This window comes from Prionailurus bengalensis, chromosome E1 (assembly GCF_016509475.1).
Source record: "Prionailurus bengalensis isolate Pbe53 chromosome E1, Fcat_Pben_1.1_paternal_pri, whole genome shotgun sequence".
NCBI classification, from domain to species: domain Eukaryota; kingdom Metazoa; phylum Chordata; class Mammalia; order Carnivora; family Felidae; genus Prionailurus; species Prionailurus bengalensis.
The window spans coordinates 19,996,855-20,012,481 of NC_057347.1; the positions used below are offsets into that span (position 1 = coordinate 19,996,855).

Sequence of the window (15,627 nt, forward strand, 5' to 3'; positions counted from 1 at the left end):
ACAAAATACAATAGTACCTTTTTTTTTTTTTTAATATTTATTTAGTGTCTGAAGACCTTAAGGCTTGCAATTCTGTGAATGGAAACCTCCAGAAATAAGGACAGGTGGAGGGCAAACACAAGGAATCTCTCAATCTCTGGCTCCTCACCAGGAAGGAGATGCTGTGTTTTTCCTGGTGTTGTGGGGAAGGAATATTCAAAGATGCATAATCTAGGAGGGCTTGGGGTGTTGCCTTGGCACTGGGCAGCAGAGAAATGATGTCCTTGCCCTGTCCTGTCTTTGCCCCCTTACCTCCCCCCTCCTCTTGCCTTCCTGTCTTAGGTTGCCTTTCCCATCTGTCTCTTGGGAGATTTATTTCTGTCTCTTTTTTCATCTTAAGCAGCGGAAATGAATCATCTTTCAGCCTGTTTGGTAAACAGCCCCATGCCCTTTGACCCCCTCTGGGCTCTCTCTGGCTCCTCTGGAGCTGCCCCTGGGCTAGGTCTCACCCCCCCCCCCCCTCAAGACCCTCCTGGCTGGTTATTTTTGGTAATGTCCCTCTCCTCCCAGGCATGGAGGCTTGACCTCCTCTGCCCTGTGGAAAATGGGAAATGACACACAGCATTCCATATGATGATCCCACGAGCTGACCAGAGAGGGACAGGGAAAGCACGGGAGCCACCATGTTCTGAGGGTTCTATGTGCCACGCACCCACTGGCACATCTCAGTGACCCTATTAAGTGGGTCTTCCCAAATCCTCATTTTCCAGAGGAGGAGTACAAGGCTCAGAGAAGTGAAGGAATATGCCCAAGGCCACCGAGCTGGTAAGGGGTGGAGCCAAGATTCAAAACCTATATTCTTGGATTCATTCCATGATACCATGCTGCCCTATGTATCCACATGTGTATATGCACGTATGTTGAACTGGGGATACAGGAGGGTCAGCTAGAACTTCGGCTGCAACGATCAGGATGAAAATGGAACATCCTTGCGCATTAAGCTATACGCATATGACAGATGGGTGTTTACCTACGGAGGGGAGGACAAGCGTGAGCAGCGTGTGCCTTCCCAGGCACCTGGGGACCACAGAGAAAGGGATCAACGAGGGCCAGGGATGGGGGAGGGAGACCCCAGATTCCAGACCACCTGAACCCTGCCCACACCTCACAGCGATGGAACCTCACAGATAAAAGTGCCTAGTTGAGTCCGCGTTGGTGAAACCACGCTTCCTGGTGAACACGGTCATGCAACTATTGGACTTCTAAAAATGTGCAGGTGCTGTTTCTAGGAATTATGTGGGATACAGAAATAAATCTGCTGACGTCAAACTATCCAGCGAGGCCACGTGTGTATTGGAGGTGTGGGAGGGATTAATATAAATAAATACATAAATAACCGATGCAGCGTAGATAGAAAATGCTCAGGGCCAAAGGGATGGACGGGTCCTGTAACAGGGTTCTAGCAGGACCAGAAGCTGGAGAGATTGCTCTAGGCTGGGTATTGAGGAGGGCTTCCCGGGGAGGTCTCTAAGTAGATGTAAGCGCTACATCAGTGGAAAGCTTTAACGGAAGTTAGATCCTGTCTAATTGTCCACGGAGCCCAGAGACACAGACATGCCCTTATTCCCCTTTTACAGAGGTGGAAACTGAGGCCAGAGAGGTCGACTGGGATGTCCACAGTCCCGCAGCTAGCAAGCGGCCGACGGGTTTTTGCTCTTGGGCCAGCCAGCGTGAGGGTCTCCCAGGCCCGCACTCGGGTCCCTCCCCGCGGGACCGGCTCCAGCAGGGCACCGAGTGGCTGGAGCGGGGGCCGCCGGCACGCGCCGGGGGCGGGGCCGAAGGGCCGGAGGGGCGGGGCTGGCTGGCTGGCTGCTGCGCTGGCGCGCGGGAGGCGCAGGGGCTGAGTCCCTTTCCACCTGCCGGCGCGAGCACAGCGCCATGGGCGGCCGCCAGCCGGGGGACCGCCGGGCTGAGCCCCGCTGAGCCCACCGGGCCGGCCATGGGCGACCGCGAGCGCAACAAGAAGCGGCTGCTGGAGCTGCTGCAGGCGGCGGGCACCGGCAACTCTCACTGCGCCGACTGCGGGGCGGCGGGTAAGGGCGCGGCGGCCCGGAGCAGGACCCCTGCCCTCCTCCCCTCCTTCCAGACCCGGTCCCGTCCCGGGCGCCCGCCGGACTCGGGCGTGACCCTTCTGACACCTTCGCACCCAGCCCGCGAATCTCCGACCCGCGCCCCTGGCCGAGCTCTCCACATCCGATGCGGCGCCCACCCGAACCCAGATCCCCTGACCTCCCCACTCTGGACCCCTACACTAGACCCGGACCCGGATGCCCTGACCGTCTCGATCGCCTCCCAGCCAGACACCACCCCCCCCTTCCCCCCCAGACTTCAGTCCCTGACGTCTTCATCCGGACCTGGTCACCTCCCACGCTCTCGGACCCAAACATCCCCCACACCGAGGGGTCCAGGCCCACGGCTCCTGACCTTCCAGTGACCCCTTCCCTGCCCCCGGACGCCCCGGGTCCTCCCACGTTCCTGTCGCGCAGCGCGCGGACCCTGCGGACGTCCAGGGGCCCTGCGGCGCACTTCCCCACCTGCAGCTCCCCAGCTTGGCGTCCCGGGGTCGGCCCCTCCCTCCGCGCTCTCCTCTCGGTTCCCCGGAGTCTTGTCACTTCCACTTCGTGCTCGCCGTAACTTCTCGCCCCGCATCCCTACACTCCTTCCAGGATCATCCTGGTCGCCGCCTGCCTTGGCGGGTGGGCTGACCAGAAGGTTGCCTGCGGGTATCTTAGTTAACAACGTGGGCGGGGGGGAGGACCGAGAGAGAAAGGTTTCCCAGCCTGGGCAGCGCTGGGCACCGCCGCATGAATTCTAACCGCCAAGCCCGCCTCTCCCAGCACCCCCAGCCCAGCCCTGGTCTCCGTGCCTAGCTCACCATACAACTCCCCTTCCACCCTCTTTGCCCCGCAGATCCTGACTGGGCCTCCTACAAGCTGGGCATCTTCATCTGTCTGAATTGCTCCGGCGTCCACCGCAACTTCCCAGACATCAGCAGAGTTAAATCCGTGAGACTTGACTTCTGGGATGACAGTACCGTGGAGGTAGCGAGGGGCGCTCGTGGACAGCCTTGGAACCGCAGAACCGGGGTGGAGGCGGTGGGTAGGGCGTCCAGAGCAGGAAACTGAGTTCCAGAGAGGAGCAAGAACTAGCAAGAGAAAACACAGCCTGTTAGAGTGCCTGCCTAGACAGAGGCCCTGAGTTCAAGGCCCTGAGCTTGTTATTTCCCTCAGTTTCCACATCTGTATTGTAAGGATACCACTACCCCTTCCCCCGGTTGCCATAAGGATTAAATGTAGGCTCAATGCCTACAAAATAAATAGTCAAGTAACAGCTGCTGTTATCATTAGCTGAAGTCTTGGACTGGAACAGTATACTGATCATGGTCTGCAGTCCCCCTTCCGGCCCCCATAACCAGGAAGGGCACCATTTTGCTCTCCTGACCTATGCAAATGGATGCAATCTGGATGATAATACCGTTTTTGGCCAGAAGACCTTCAGAGAACAAGCAGTTCTAAACTGTACTGGTTGGCTGAGGATTTCAAGGACTATTGGAGGAGCAGGCCCATGTTTACAGAGAGCCCACTCTGTGCCGGGCCCTGTGCTAGATGCCTTATTCATCGGACACATAGTTACTGTAAGCTTACTAGGTGCTGGGTGTTAAGGAAAGAACAATGAATGAGATAAAGTCTCGTCCCATGGGGAGCTTACACCCTTCTAGTGCAGGGGAAAGACAGGAAACCAGTAACCAGCACATAGACCTGAAGGTTGTTTCTTTGTCCTTACAACCCCCCTGTTAAACTTTCTTCATTTTTGCAGTTGAAATCCCTGAAGTTCACAGGGTTAAGTATCGCCCAGGGGTCACTCAGTGAATAAACGGAACAGCTGGAATGTGAAATCTATTCTGTTGGGGTCCAAAGCCCATGCAAATCCTGGGTCACAGCCCAGCAGCCCCAGGGGACGGGAGAAGGGTTCACTCTGCTCACAGGATGTGAATTAGCAACCTGATGTCTCTTCCCACATGGGCCCTAACCCCAGATATGCCACCTCTGTTACTGAGTGCTAACTCTTGGCCAGCGCCACTCTTGGCATGTCTGCCTCTGGGTACCTCGGGCGTCATAGGACCCCAGTGATCACCCTGACTTAAGTACTCAGTGGCACCACCTCTGACTTCTTCCATCCTCCAGCTACGTCTATCTGCTGCAGGCTTGCCGGGACTGGTGCTGGTGGTCCTGGCCATCTGTGGAGGGGGTGGGACAAAGTACATGTGCTTTGGAGTTGGACAGGTTTGGGTTCAAATCCTAGCTCTCCACTTTCTAGCTGTGCCACCTTGAGTAAGTCACCTAACCTCTCTGAGCCCCAGTTGCCTCACCTTTAAAATGAGGATGGCGGTATTAAAATTGTTGCAGGGATGGAATGAAGTAATGGGTAAGAACTGTGAAGTTCTCTGCCAGCGTGAGGCGTGGTTGTTACTGCACCTCAGTGTTCTGGCCTGGGGCTTCCCAGCAGCATGAATGACCAAGCCTGGGGTGCGTCAAACCCCAAGTAGGAGTGTCTCCTGACTGGGTCTAGGAGCCAGTGGGAAGAGTGGCCTTCTGGGTAGACCATGGTTTCATTTCACATTTTTTCATGTTCTAATATTACCCCAACTTGCTGCTGTTTTGCAGTTTATGACCCACAACGGGAACCTCCGTGTGAAGGCCAAGTATGAAGCCAGAGTCCCTGCTTTCTACTATATCCCCCAGGCCAACGACTGTCTGTGAGTGGGTGATTTCTCGGTCTCACCTCCCCCACCCCTATTCCATTTGTCTGTGGTGGTCTTTTCTTTTCTTAAAAAATTTTTTAATGCCTATATCTGAGAGAGAGAGAAAGCAGAGGGAGGGGCAGAGAGAAAGGGGGACAGAGGGTCCAAAGCAGGCTCCGCTCTGACAGCAGAGAACCTAACACGGGCCTTGAACTCACAAACCGTGAGATCATGACCTGAGCCGAAGTCGGACGCTTAACTGACTGAGCCACCCAGGCGCCCCTGTGGTGGTCTTTTCTATGGACCTGGTGGATCCAGAAAGACATTTGGTACTGTCATGGAGAACACGTAGACGTGGCCTAGTTCCCTCTCTGTCTTTGTTGCGTGGATTGTCACTTCACTGTCTGGGACTCAGTTTCCAAGCTGTGAAATAGGGCATTTTCTCTGTGATTCCTTTGCCTCTGATGTTCTCCTAGCCTACTGGTGGTGGCTAACTTGATAGAGAAGAAAAACGCTGGTATTTTAGTAGAGCAAATGTGTTCCAGCTACTTCCTATGGAGTGTTGTGCCCAAGGCTGTCCCACAGGCCTCAGCATAGCTGCAACGCAACTGTCTGGCCCCAGGTCCCTAAGTAGTAACCATATAAATAAGAGTAGCCACTAATATTCATTGAGCTTTACCTAGGTACCTGTGCTAAATGCTTATGAGCATGAATTTGTTTAATTCAACAACTCTGAGATAACACTGCCTTGATCTCCATGATACAGATGAAGTACCTGAGGCTCATAGAGACAGAACTGGGACTGACTAGCCCATCTGACACCAGGGCCTGCTGTTGGGTACCATGGCACTGGGGAAATTCAATATAAGGGCAGGAAGCTGTGAAGCATCACGAGGTTTCAGGTCCCTACACGTGAGGGGTCAGTGTGACTTCAGCCTCTGCAGGACTGACTGCCTGAGGCTTAGCCTCCCTCCCAGGGACTCAGCCTCACTGCCAGGGCTGCTAGGCAGCGCCGCACCCCCACCCCCAGCATAAATGTGAAGAAGGTACCCTTTGGGCAGACACAGCTCATGGGGGGTATGGCTTGCGGAGAGCAGGCTGTATTTCAGCCACCATTGTCTTCTAGTGTCAGCAGGAAGCTCTTGGCCAGTGCACCAACTGTACAACTGTACTTAGTACCCTGCCATTTCCCAATATTTAAGCAACCCAGGGGCTACTGATGCAGCGTGGAGTGGCAGGGGAGGCACAGTTTTGCACTCAGAAGATCCCAGTATTGTTTCCTGACTCTACCACTCTGTGGCTGTGAAAAGGTGGACAAGTTACCCAACTTCTCTGAATCATGGCATCATCATCTGTGAAATGTAGATAGTGATGCCCATATCATGGCATGGTGGTAGAGATTAAATGAGATAATTTGTGTAAAATGTCTCACAGGCCACATGACAGGCTAGTTTTAACCCGTTTCTTCGGAATGCTGTCTGGTCCCTGGGCCAGCTGAGGGATGTGCCAGGCTTAACTCAAGAGGGTCTGGCTCACCTTGCCTCACTGCTGCCACTCAGCCCTTTGCTGCAAAGAGAAAGGAACAGGCATTTGATGAACACCTACTATGTGCTCAGCTTTCTGCCAGCACTACAGATACTACTTGCTGTGACTTTAACCACAGCCCTGTACCTTACCCGCTTTTAGCAGAACACTCACGGCCTCCTCCCTGTAATTCTAAAGGTCCTCGAAGTTTCCCACCTCCAGGACCAGGCCTGGGGCCTCAGTCTCCATTCCCTCTCCCGGCTCTGATCCTGTCACTCAGGATTCCATGGTGGGCTTGGTGACTCTCCTCAACGTGCTGGGTGTGAGGGCTGTGCATTAGGTAGGACTCTTAGTGGTAAGTGACAGAAACCCAGTTTAAACCAGCTTAGGCATGAGGAGATTTTATGGGTTCTGGGAATCAGACTGTAGGAGGGACACAGGTGGAGCCACCCTCAGGAAGGACAAGCCAGGGGCTCAAACGCTGTCAGGCCTCTCCTACTCTGTCTGGCTCTCATTCCTGCACCTTTTCCTCAGCCAGGCTTTTTTCATAGAGCTGGGAACAAGGCCACTTCCCGGTCCCCGGCCCCAGCTCTCAGCCTGACCCAGAGAGGGCTTCCAATCTATCCCTCTCTTGGTTTTGCTCCACACAGCCCAGGGAAGAGCTCTGATTGGCCAGTTCAGGCCAAGGGCCCAGCTCTAGGTCATTCCCAGTGTCTTGGAAGTAAACCTTGGAACATTTCCCTGGAAGAGGCAAAAGAGAACCAAACAGTTGAAATAAGTTTCCTGCAGGGTTCATGGAGGACAATATCTGATTAAGCTAACATTAAGCTCCTACTATGTGCTGATTGTGGTACTAGGCCCTTTTATATACATTTAAACCCCTCCTAGACCCTGAGGGGTAGGTAGGTATAATATTATTGACATATCCCCAAGTTCAGAGAAGTTAAGTAACTTGCTGTTGGTCACACAATGGATAAATCGTAGAGGAGGATGAGGTCCCAGGTGGTTGGACCCCTATGTCACTGCTCTGTCCAGTGTGGCATGCCCAGACTTTGTGGGAAAGCCACAGGAAGAGGTTCATGGACTCCCCTGGCATCAGCTTATGAGCATGCAGTGGGGGGTGGCAGTGTAGATGGTCCCGGGGAGCCGGTTGACCTAGAGGGCTGGGCTGGGGTTGGAATAGCCCAGTGGTTTTCATAGAGCCCCTTGGGGAAATCTTTTTCCTCAGGAGACACTGGAAGTATCTAAAGACATTTTGGGGTGTCCTAACTAGGGGTGGGGGACTATTGGCCTCTAGGGGATAGAGGCCAGAAATGCTGCTAAACCGGCTACAGAACACAGGATGCCCCCCCCCCCCACAACAAAGAATTAGCCCCAAGTATAACGGTAACAAGGCTGAGAAGCCCTGGGTAGTCTGAGCAGACAGACTGTGGTGCTCCCACCCTGTGGTAAGAGGATGCACCAGACACAGTTGACCAAGGGCTCTCTCTTTTTAGGGTCTTAAAGGAACAGTGGATTCGAGCTAAGTATGAAAGACAGGAATTCATGGCCGATGGGAAAACCATCTCACCCCCAGGTAAGTTCTTTTGTGGTCTGCGTTCTAGTGAGTTCTGGAGAATAGAGTGTCTGAGTATCAGGGCCTAATCAGGAGATATCTGCCGGCCTCACTCTGGCCACAGAGGCCAAGGTGTGGGTTCCTCTGCCTCTGAAACAGCAACATGTCAGCTGGTGGGGTTTTATGGTCTGAGTGGTTGAGAAGCATTTTTATCTCAGGTCCCCGCAGGGCCACAAGTGTGTATAGAGTCTTAGTATAAAATTGCAGGAAGACTCACCCGCTGGGCAGAGTAATTAGAAAAAGGCACCCCTGCTCCTGGTGAGGGTAGCCCCTGGTGCGGCACGAGGCTCGGATAGGCACACGAGAGGGATTTCAGCCTCCCTTTCCACCTTTGTGTGGGGCACGACCTCATCGCTGGCCCTCGACCGCTGGCGGTTGCTGCCCAGCTGCTCTGAGTCCAAGCTGACACCGACCCAGAGTACAAAGTGCACAAAACCACTGTGAGGACCCAGCAGCAGCCTGTGTCAGCACTCCTAGCCACCAGGAGCACGCGGTATTCTTCGGCCAGCGGGTGCCTGGAGGTTGCTCATTATTTCCGCCCTCTGGAGAGTTTCATTAGGCCGATGGCAACGTGAAGTCGGGCAGGACCATATGGGCGTCTTTCAGAATCATCCCGTTTCTCAGGACTTAGGCTCCTTAAGGGCTTACTCTGTCTTGTGAAACAGCCAAAGAAGGAAGTTAGTGGGGGGAGCCCAACCAAAATCATAAGACATTGCGAATTTGGCTCCAGAGGGAACCCTGCGTGCTGCAGCTGATAGAGCTAAGTTAGATTTCAGAGGTTTTTAGCACGGGGTGGAGCGTTCGTTCTCCCCTCAAGGAGGTAGAATCTTGAGGATGTAGGTGTTCACTCTTTCTCATCTTTGGCGGCCAAGGTAACCGAGAAGGGTTCTTGTGGAAGCGGGGAAGAGACAATGCACAGTTCCTGAGAAGGAAGTTTGTTCTCCTGGCAAGAGAAGGCCTCCTGAAATACTATACTAAAGAAGAGGTAAGAGGCCAGACCGGCGAGGGCTCCCCTCCCTGAGCCCTGGCTCCCACCCCCCCGGAGGCTGCATTTAAATCAATGGTGCTGAGCCTTATGGCTAGTCTCAGACACTGAGCGTTCAGCACCACATTCTGCCGCTCTTCCTTGGTGATGCCACTCATAGAGTCCACAAAAAAACACACCTTCTCTTCGCTTCAAATCGGATTAAGCCTCGGATGATCACTTGAATTTACTTCACCTATTCATGCACTCGAGAATTTATTTGGTGAGCACCTACTATATACTAGGCATAATTGCAAGCACTGGGGAAACAGCAGCGAACTAAACGAAGCTGCTGTTCTCACGGGGCTTTCGTTCTAGTGGAAGGAGGCAGGTGGTAAACCAAAACATACATCGATATATGACATATGAGGTGGTAGGAGGCGCTATGAAGTGTAATAAAAGAGGGCGAAGAGTTAGAGAGGACGGCGAGAGCCTGGCTGGCAACACACAGTGGTCGGGGAAGGCCCCTCTGATGACATTTAAGCAGAGAAGTGAACACAAGTGAGCAAGTCATGTGCATATGCGGGGAAAGAGTAGAAGTAGAGGGAACACGATGTGCAGAAGCCCTGAATACGGCCGTGGCCATGGCTGGCACGCACACCGCGTGCCAGTTAGAAAATGGCTCCTCTGAGACGGCGCAGCCCCGGGGCCCCAGTCTAGACAACCAGGAGCCTAGACTGCAGTTCTCCCTTGCACCTTAAGCCGGGGACTTTTTGTTTAGTGTACAGACTACTCGACCATAAGCCACAGCCCTGGCCTGAGTTGGGTGTGTGGTTGGTGGATTCGTAGGGCGTGAAGGAAACCAAAGTGGAATGCGCAGAGGGAGCAAAGAAAAGGAGGGAAAGAGGTGAACCCATGCAGGTGAGGACCTTGTAGGGCCTAGTAAGACTCAAGATTGTTTTCTGTTTCTGTTTTTTATTGAAACAGCTTTATCAAGACATAAATTCACTGGGCGCCTGGGTGGCTCAGTCGGTTAAGCGCCCAAACTTCAGCTCAGGTCATGGTCTCACGGCTCCTGAATTCGAGCCCCACGTCGGGCTCTGCGCTGTGTGTCAGCATGGAGCCTGCTTGGGATCGTCTGTCCTCCTCTCTCTCTCTGCCCCTCTCCTGCTTCTACACTCCCTCTCTCTTTCTCTCTCTTTCAAAAGTAAATAAAGAATTTACAAAATATATGTAGATTCACATACTATGCAATTTGCCCATTTAAAGCATACAATTAATGGCTTTTAGTATATTCAGAGAGTTGTGCAGCTGTCACCACAATCAATTCTAGAACATTTTCATAACCCCCCAAAGAAGTCCCAAACCCGTTGGCTGTAATCCTCTACCCACTCGACCCCCAGCCCCAGGTGACCACTGCTCTACTTCCTGTCTCTCTAGATTTGCCTGTTTCGGATCCTTCATACACGTGGAGTATGTGGTCTTTTGTAACAGACCTCTTTCATTTAGCGTATGTTTTTCTTTAAGTTTATTTATTTTGAGAGAGAAAGAGAGAGAGAGAGAGAGCGGGGGAGGGGGCAGAGAGATGCAGAAGGAATCCCAAGCAGGCTCCTCACCTTCATTGCAGAGCCCTACGCGGGGCTCAAACCCACCAACTGTGAGATCATGACCTGAGCCAAAGTCAAGAGTCGGAGCCTTCACCGACTGAGCCACCTAGGCGCCATTTAGCATATAGTTTTAAGGTTCATTCATGTTGTAGCATGAATCAGTACTTTGTTTCTTTTCATTGCCAAGTGCTGGCCCACTGTATGGATATTAATTTCATCTGTTCACTTAGTTGATGGACATTTGCGTTTTCACTTTTTGGGCAAGTGTGAATAGTGCTGCTAATAAACATAGGTATACAAGTTTTCATATAGACATCTGTTTCCATCTTTCCTGGGTCTATACCTAGAAATGGAACATACCTGGGTCATATGGTAACTCTGTACTTAATATTTGAAGGAACTGCCACACTGCTTTCCAAAGTCGCTGCACCATCATATGTTGTGAAGTTTCCAGCAATGTGTGAAGGTTCCAGTTGCTCCGCTGTTATCTCATTTTCTGCTGTAGCCACCTTGGTGGGTCTGAGGCAGTATCTGATTGTGATTTTGATTTACGTTTCCTTGGTGGCTAATGATGTTGGGTGTCTTTTCATGGGCTTATTGGCCATGTGTACATCATCTTTGTAGAAATGTCCGTTCACTGCCTTTTCCTATAGTTTAATTATCTTATGTGGCTTTTTGTTATTGAGTTTTTATAGTTCCTTATTCTAGATAGAGGTCTATATTGGATAGATGATTTACAAAAAAAGTTAGGCTTTTTGGATTCTACTCTGAGACGAGAAGCCACAGGAAGGTTTTGAGCAGAGAAGTGATATAATTTGATTTAGACTTTTTACCTTTTGGGAATGAAAGTCTTGTGATGGATGAACATTTTGTGGGGACAGTTTCTTCTTTTTCATTTCATTTATTCATTTTATTTTTTAAATATTTATTTATGTATTATTTTATTTTCTTTAATTTACATCCAAGTTAGCATATAGTGCAACAATGATTTCAGGAGTAGATTCCTTAATGCCTCTTACCCATGTAGCCCATCCCCCCCCCAAAATGTTTATTTTTGAGACAGAGAGAGAGAGAAAAAACACTAGTGGGGGAGGGACAGAGAGAGAGGGAGACACAGACTCTGAAACAGGCTTCAGGTTCTGAGCTGTCAGCACAGAGCCTGATGCGGGGCTCAGATCTGAGACAGTGAGATCATGACCTAGGCTGAAGAAGGACGCTTAACTGACTGAACCACCCAGGCCCCTCCATACCCCCCACCCCTGCCAAAATTTTATTTTTAAGTAATCTCTACACTCAATGAGGGGCTCAAACCCACAACTCCAAGATCAAGAGTCACATGCTCTTACCGAGTGAGCCAGCCAGGCGCCCAGACTTAAACTTTTTTTTTTTTTTTGGTTCTTTTTTTTTTTTTTTCCAACATATGAAATTTATTGTCAAATTGGTTTTCATACAACACCCAGTGCTCATCCCCAAAGGTGCGCCCTCCTCAATACCCATCACCCACCCCCCATCAACCCTCAGTTAGTTCTCAGTTTTTTAAGAGTCTCATGCTTTGGCTTTCTCCCACTCTAACCTCTTTTTTTTTTTTTTTCTTCCCCTCCCCCATGGGTTCCTGTTAAGTTTCTCAGGATCCACATAAGAGTGAAAACATACGGTATCTGTCCTTCTCTGTATGGCTTATTTCACTTAGCATCACACTCTCCAGTTCCATCCACGTTGCTACAAAGGGCCATATTTCATTCTTTCTCCTTGCCACGTAGTACTCCATTGTGTATATAAACCACAATTTCTTTATCCATTCATCAGTTGATGGACATTTAGGCTCTTTCCATAATTTGGCTATTGTTGAGAGTGCTGCTATAAACATTGGGGTACAAGTGCCCCTATGCATCAATACTCCTGTATCCCTTGGGTAAATTCCTAGCAGTGCTACTGCTGGGTCATAGGGTAGGCCTATTTTTCAGACTTAAACTTTTTAAAGGAGCACTCTGGCTACTGTTGGGTTTCAGGGTGGGGCAGGGAGGGGGCAAGAGTAGAAGGAGAGAAAGCAGTTAGGAAGCTATTGCAATAATCAAGCGAGGAATCAGGGCACCTGGCTCAGTTGGTAGGGTCAACTCAGGGTCGTGAGTTCGAGCCCCACATTAGGCACAGAGTTTACTTAAAGAAAATAAAAGTAAATAAATTTTAAAAAATCAGATGAGGACTAATGGTGGATTAGACCAGGCCGATGGTGAAGGAGGTGGTCAGAGGTGGTCTGATCTTGGAAGTAGAACCAACAGCATTTACGGATTGATTGGCTGTGAGGTGTGAAAGTAAGGAGAATCCAGGGTAGTTCCCAGCTTTTTGCCCTACAGAACTAGAAGGACAGAGTTTCCATTTGCTGAGATGGCAAAGACTTGGCTCCCTGCAGGGATGATCAGGAGGCTTTTTTGGTTTGAGATGCTTATTAGTCATCTAGGGGGAAACATTGAGAAGGAAGTTGGATATGTGAGTCTGGAAGTTTGGGGAGACTCTGGAGCTGGAGTCCTCAGCACTGAGACTGTGTTGTTGTTGTTGTTGTTTTTAATGTTTATTTATTTATTTTTGAGTGAGAAAGGGAAAGAGAAGCAGAGAGAGAGAGGGAGAGAGAATCCTAAACAGGCTCCACACTGTCAGCACAGAGCTGGGTGCAGGGCTTGAACTCACGAACTGGGAGATCATGACGGGAGCTGAAACCAAGACTCAGACACTTAACCAACTGAGCCACCCTGGCGCCCCAGCACTGAGACTGGTTTAACAATGGGACTGGCTGGGATCACCTGGGTAGGGAGTACAGGTAGATGAGAAAAGAAGCCCAAGGACTGAAGTTTTTTGGTTTTGTTTTGGTTTCCTATCAAAAAAAAAAAATGTGTTTGCTGGGATAGTTTCCCACTCATCTTAATTCAGGGGGCTTTAGTGCTGCTTCTGTTGGGGGAGCATCCTCCTGTAAGTCTTGCTTGTCATCCTGTAGGTGGGCAGTGGGGCAGCCAACCCACACCACCGTTTGTCCACGGCTAAAGACGGTGGTGATTTTGTAGCATCCTGGGCACGGCACGTCCATGAAGTGGGAGCTGGGGCTCTGCACCAGGGGGCTTCTTCTTGCACTCCCTCTTCTCTTCCGGGGATGGGTGGAGGAGGTTCTTTGCAAGAAGCATGTTCTTGGGGGGTGGGGGGGTTGTCACCACTGGGAAGAAGCGAGAGCAGAAATCCTACAACCGAGTAGTTTAGTACTTGTTGCTGAATGACAAACCACCAAAAACTCAGTGTCTTAAAACAGCAGGTTATTATTTCTCTCAGTCCTGTGGGTCGGGAATTGGGGAGGCCTTGGCTGCTGCGGTGTGCTCCATGTGTGCATCCGCCGGCTCACTCACCCTGCTGCACCGCTGGCTGAGAAGGCCCAGGAAGCCTTCACTCATGTGTCTGGTGCGTGGCTGCAGGTAGCCTCTGTCTCTCCATGTGCTGGTTCTGCGTTCAGGAGGCTGGCTTGAGCTTCCTTGCAACATGGCAGCTGGTCTCCCCCAAGCACAGGTGAGTGCTGCTTGGCCTCTTAAACGCTAGGTCAGGAACTACCTTGTGTCAATCAAAGCACCTTGAGCAGCCAGCACTGATGCAAGGGAAGGGGATATAGACTCCCCCTCTTTATGGGTATAATGGCACGTGCGTACTGGGAGGGAAAGAATTGGTAAGGACCATCTTTGGAGATTGTTTACCACACCGAGCCCTGAGACACTCCAATATTTAGAGAGCAGAAGGAAGAGACATTTCCAGCAGAGAATGTGAAGGAGTGGCCAAAAAGGGCAGAAAAGGACAAGCTCTGAGCACTTTAGCCATGACCTGACTCCATTTCCTGTATGTAGGCCTTTTTATTTAAAAAAAAAAAAAAAAATTGTCCCTGTTGCTCTTCTAGATGGACCAGAGCAATGCCAGCAGGTCTCCAGTATGACTGCAGCCTGGGGCCAAGTGAAACATGGTGGGGCCGGTGAAGAGTATTAACCCTCCAAGTGAGAGTCCGGGATTTCTTCTCAGTCTTCAACGTAAAGCACTGAAACAAGTTGTAGGTGCAAAAGGCAGGAGGAGGAGAGGCAGCTGCAGAGTTAGGAGCAGCTGCTGTGATTTGGCCTCGAGGAGGGACTCATCCTTGGCTAGCAAAAGACGGTCTGTTTCCCAGTCCTCAGCCAGTTCAGTCTAAAACCGTCTAAAAACAGAATGAGTTGCTTTTGTTCTTTATTTCTTTTCCCCAAAGGGAAATTGTTTAAGGTTTGTTTGTTTGTTTGTTTGTTTGTTTGTTTATTTATTTATTTATTTATTATGCGAGCAAGGGAGGGGCAGAGAGAGAGGGAGAGAGAGAATCCCAAGCAGGCTCCACGCTCAGAGCAGAGCCCGATGTGGGACTTGATCTCATGACCGTGAGATCACGACCTGAGCCAATATCAAGAGTGGGAAGTTTAATCGAGTGAACTACCTAGGCACTCCCAGAGAGAAAGTTTTTAAATTGTAGAGGTAATTCATTTTTATGTAAAAATTTTGGGTAATACAAAAGAATAAATATAAAGAAAGTGAAACTCAACATAATAAAATAGTAATACCCAGAACACATTAAAAAAAAAAACTGTACAAACTTGGGTTGGGGTGCCCGGGTGGCTCAGTTGGATGAGCGTCCAACTTTGGCTCAGGTCATGATCTCGCGGTTTGTGGGTTTGAGCCCCGTGTTTGTGGGGTTGAGCTGTGCTGACAGCTCAGAGCCTGGAGCCTGCTTCAGATTCTGTGGCTCCCTCTCTCTGTGCCCCTCCCCCACTCATTCTCTTTCTCTCTCAAAAATAAACGTTAAAAAAAAATAATAAAAAACCTACAAAGCAAAAAGAAAAGGAGAACCCATTGGAAAAATAGGTAAAGAAAATAGACTGGCAGTTCACAGTAAAGGAAGCCAAAATGATCAATATAAGAGATGCTCAATCTCTCTGGCAGTCAGGGAAATGCAAGTTAAAGACATAATAAGATATACTACACACTCACCAGAATGGCTGGCGTTAAAAGGGCTGACCACCCCATGCCCTGGAGAGGATGTGGAGAAACCAGAACTCCCATATACTCCTGGTGGGACTGTGAAATGATACAACCA

General features: G+C 50.5%; 1 protein-coding gene across 1 annotated transcript in view; it reads left to right on the top strand.

Annotated features, from left to right (window-relative positions):
• The first annotated feature begins 1,880 nt into the window (after positions 1 to 1,880).
• ADAP2 (ArfGAP with dual PH domains 2) overlaps positions 1,881 to 15,627 on the top strand; it is a 30,263-nt gene continuing 16,516 nt past the window's right edge. The window contains exons 1-5 of the mRNA XM_043583661.1: positions 1,881 to 2,072; positions 2,950 to 3,080; positions 4,704 to 4,795; positions 7,801 to 7,880; positions 8,792 to 8,904. Coding sequence (XP_043439596.1) covers positions 1,979 to 2,072; positions 2,950 to 3,080; positions 4,704 to 4,795; positions 7,801 to 7,880; positions 8,792 to 8,904 — 510 coding nt within the window. The 5' untranslated portion in view covers positions 1,881 to 1,978. The remainder of the gene's footprint in view (positions 2,073 to 2,949; positions 3,081 to 4,703; positions 4,796 to 7,800; positions 7,881 to 8,791; positions 8,905 to 15,627) is intronic.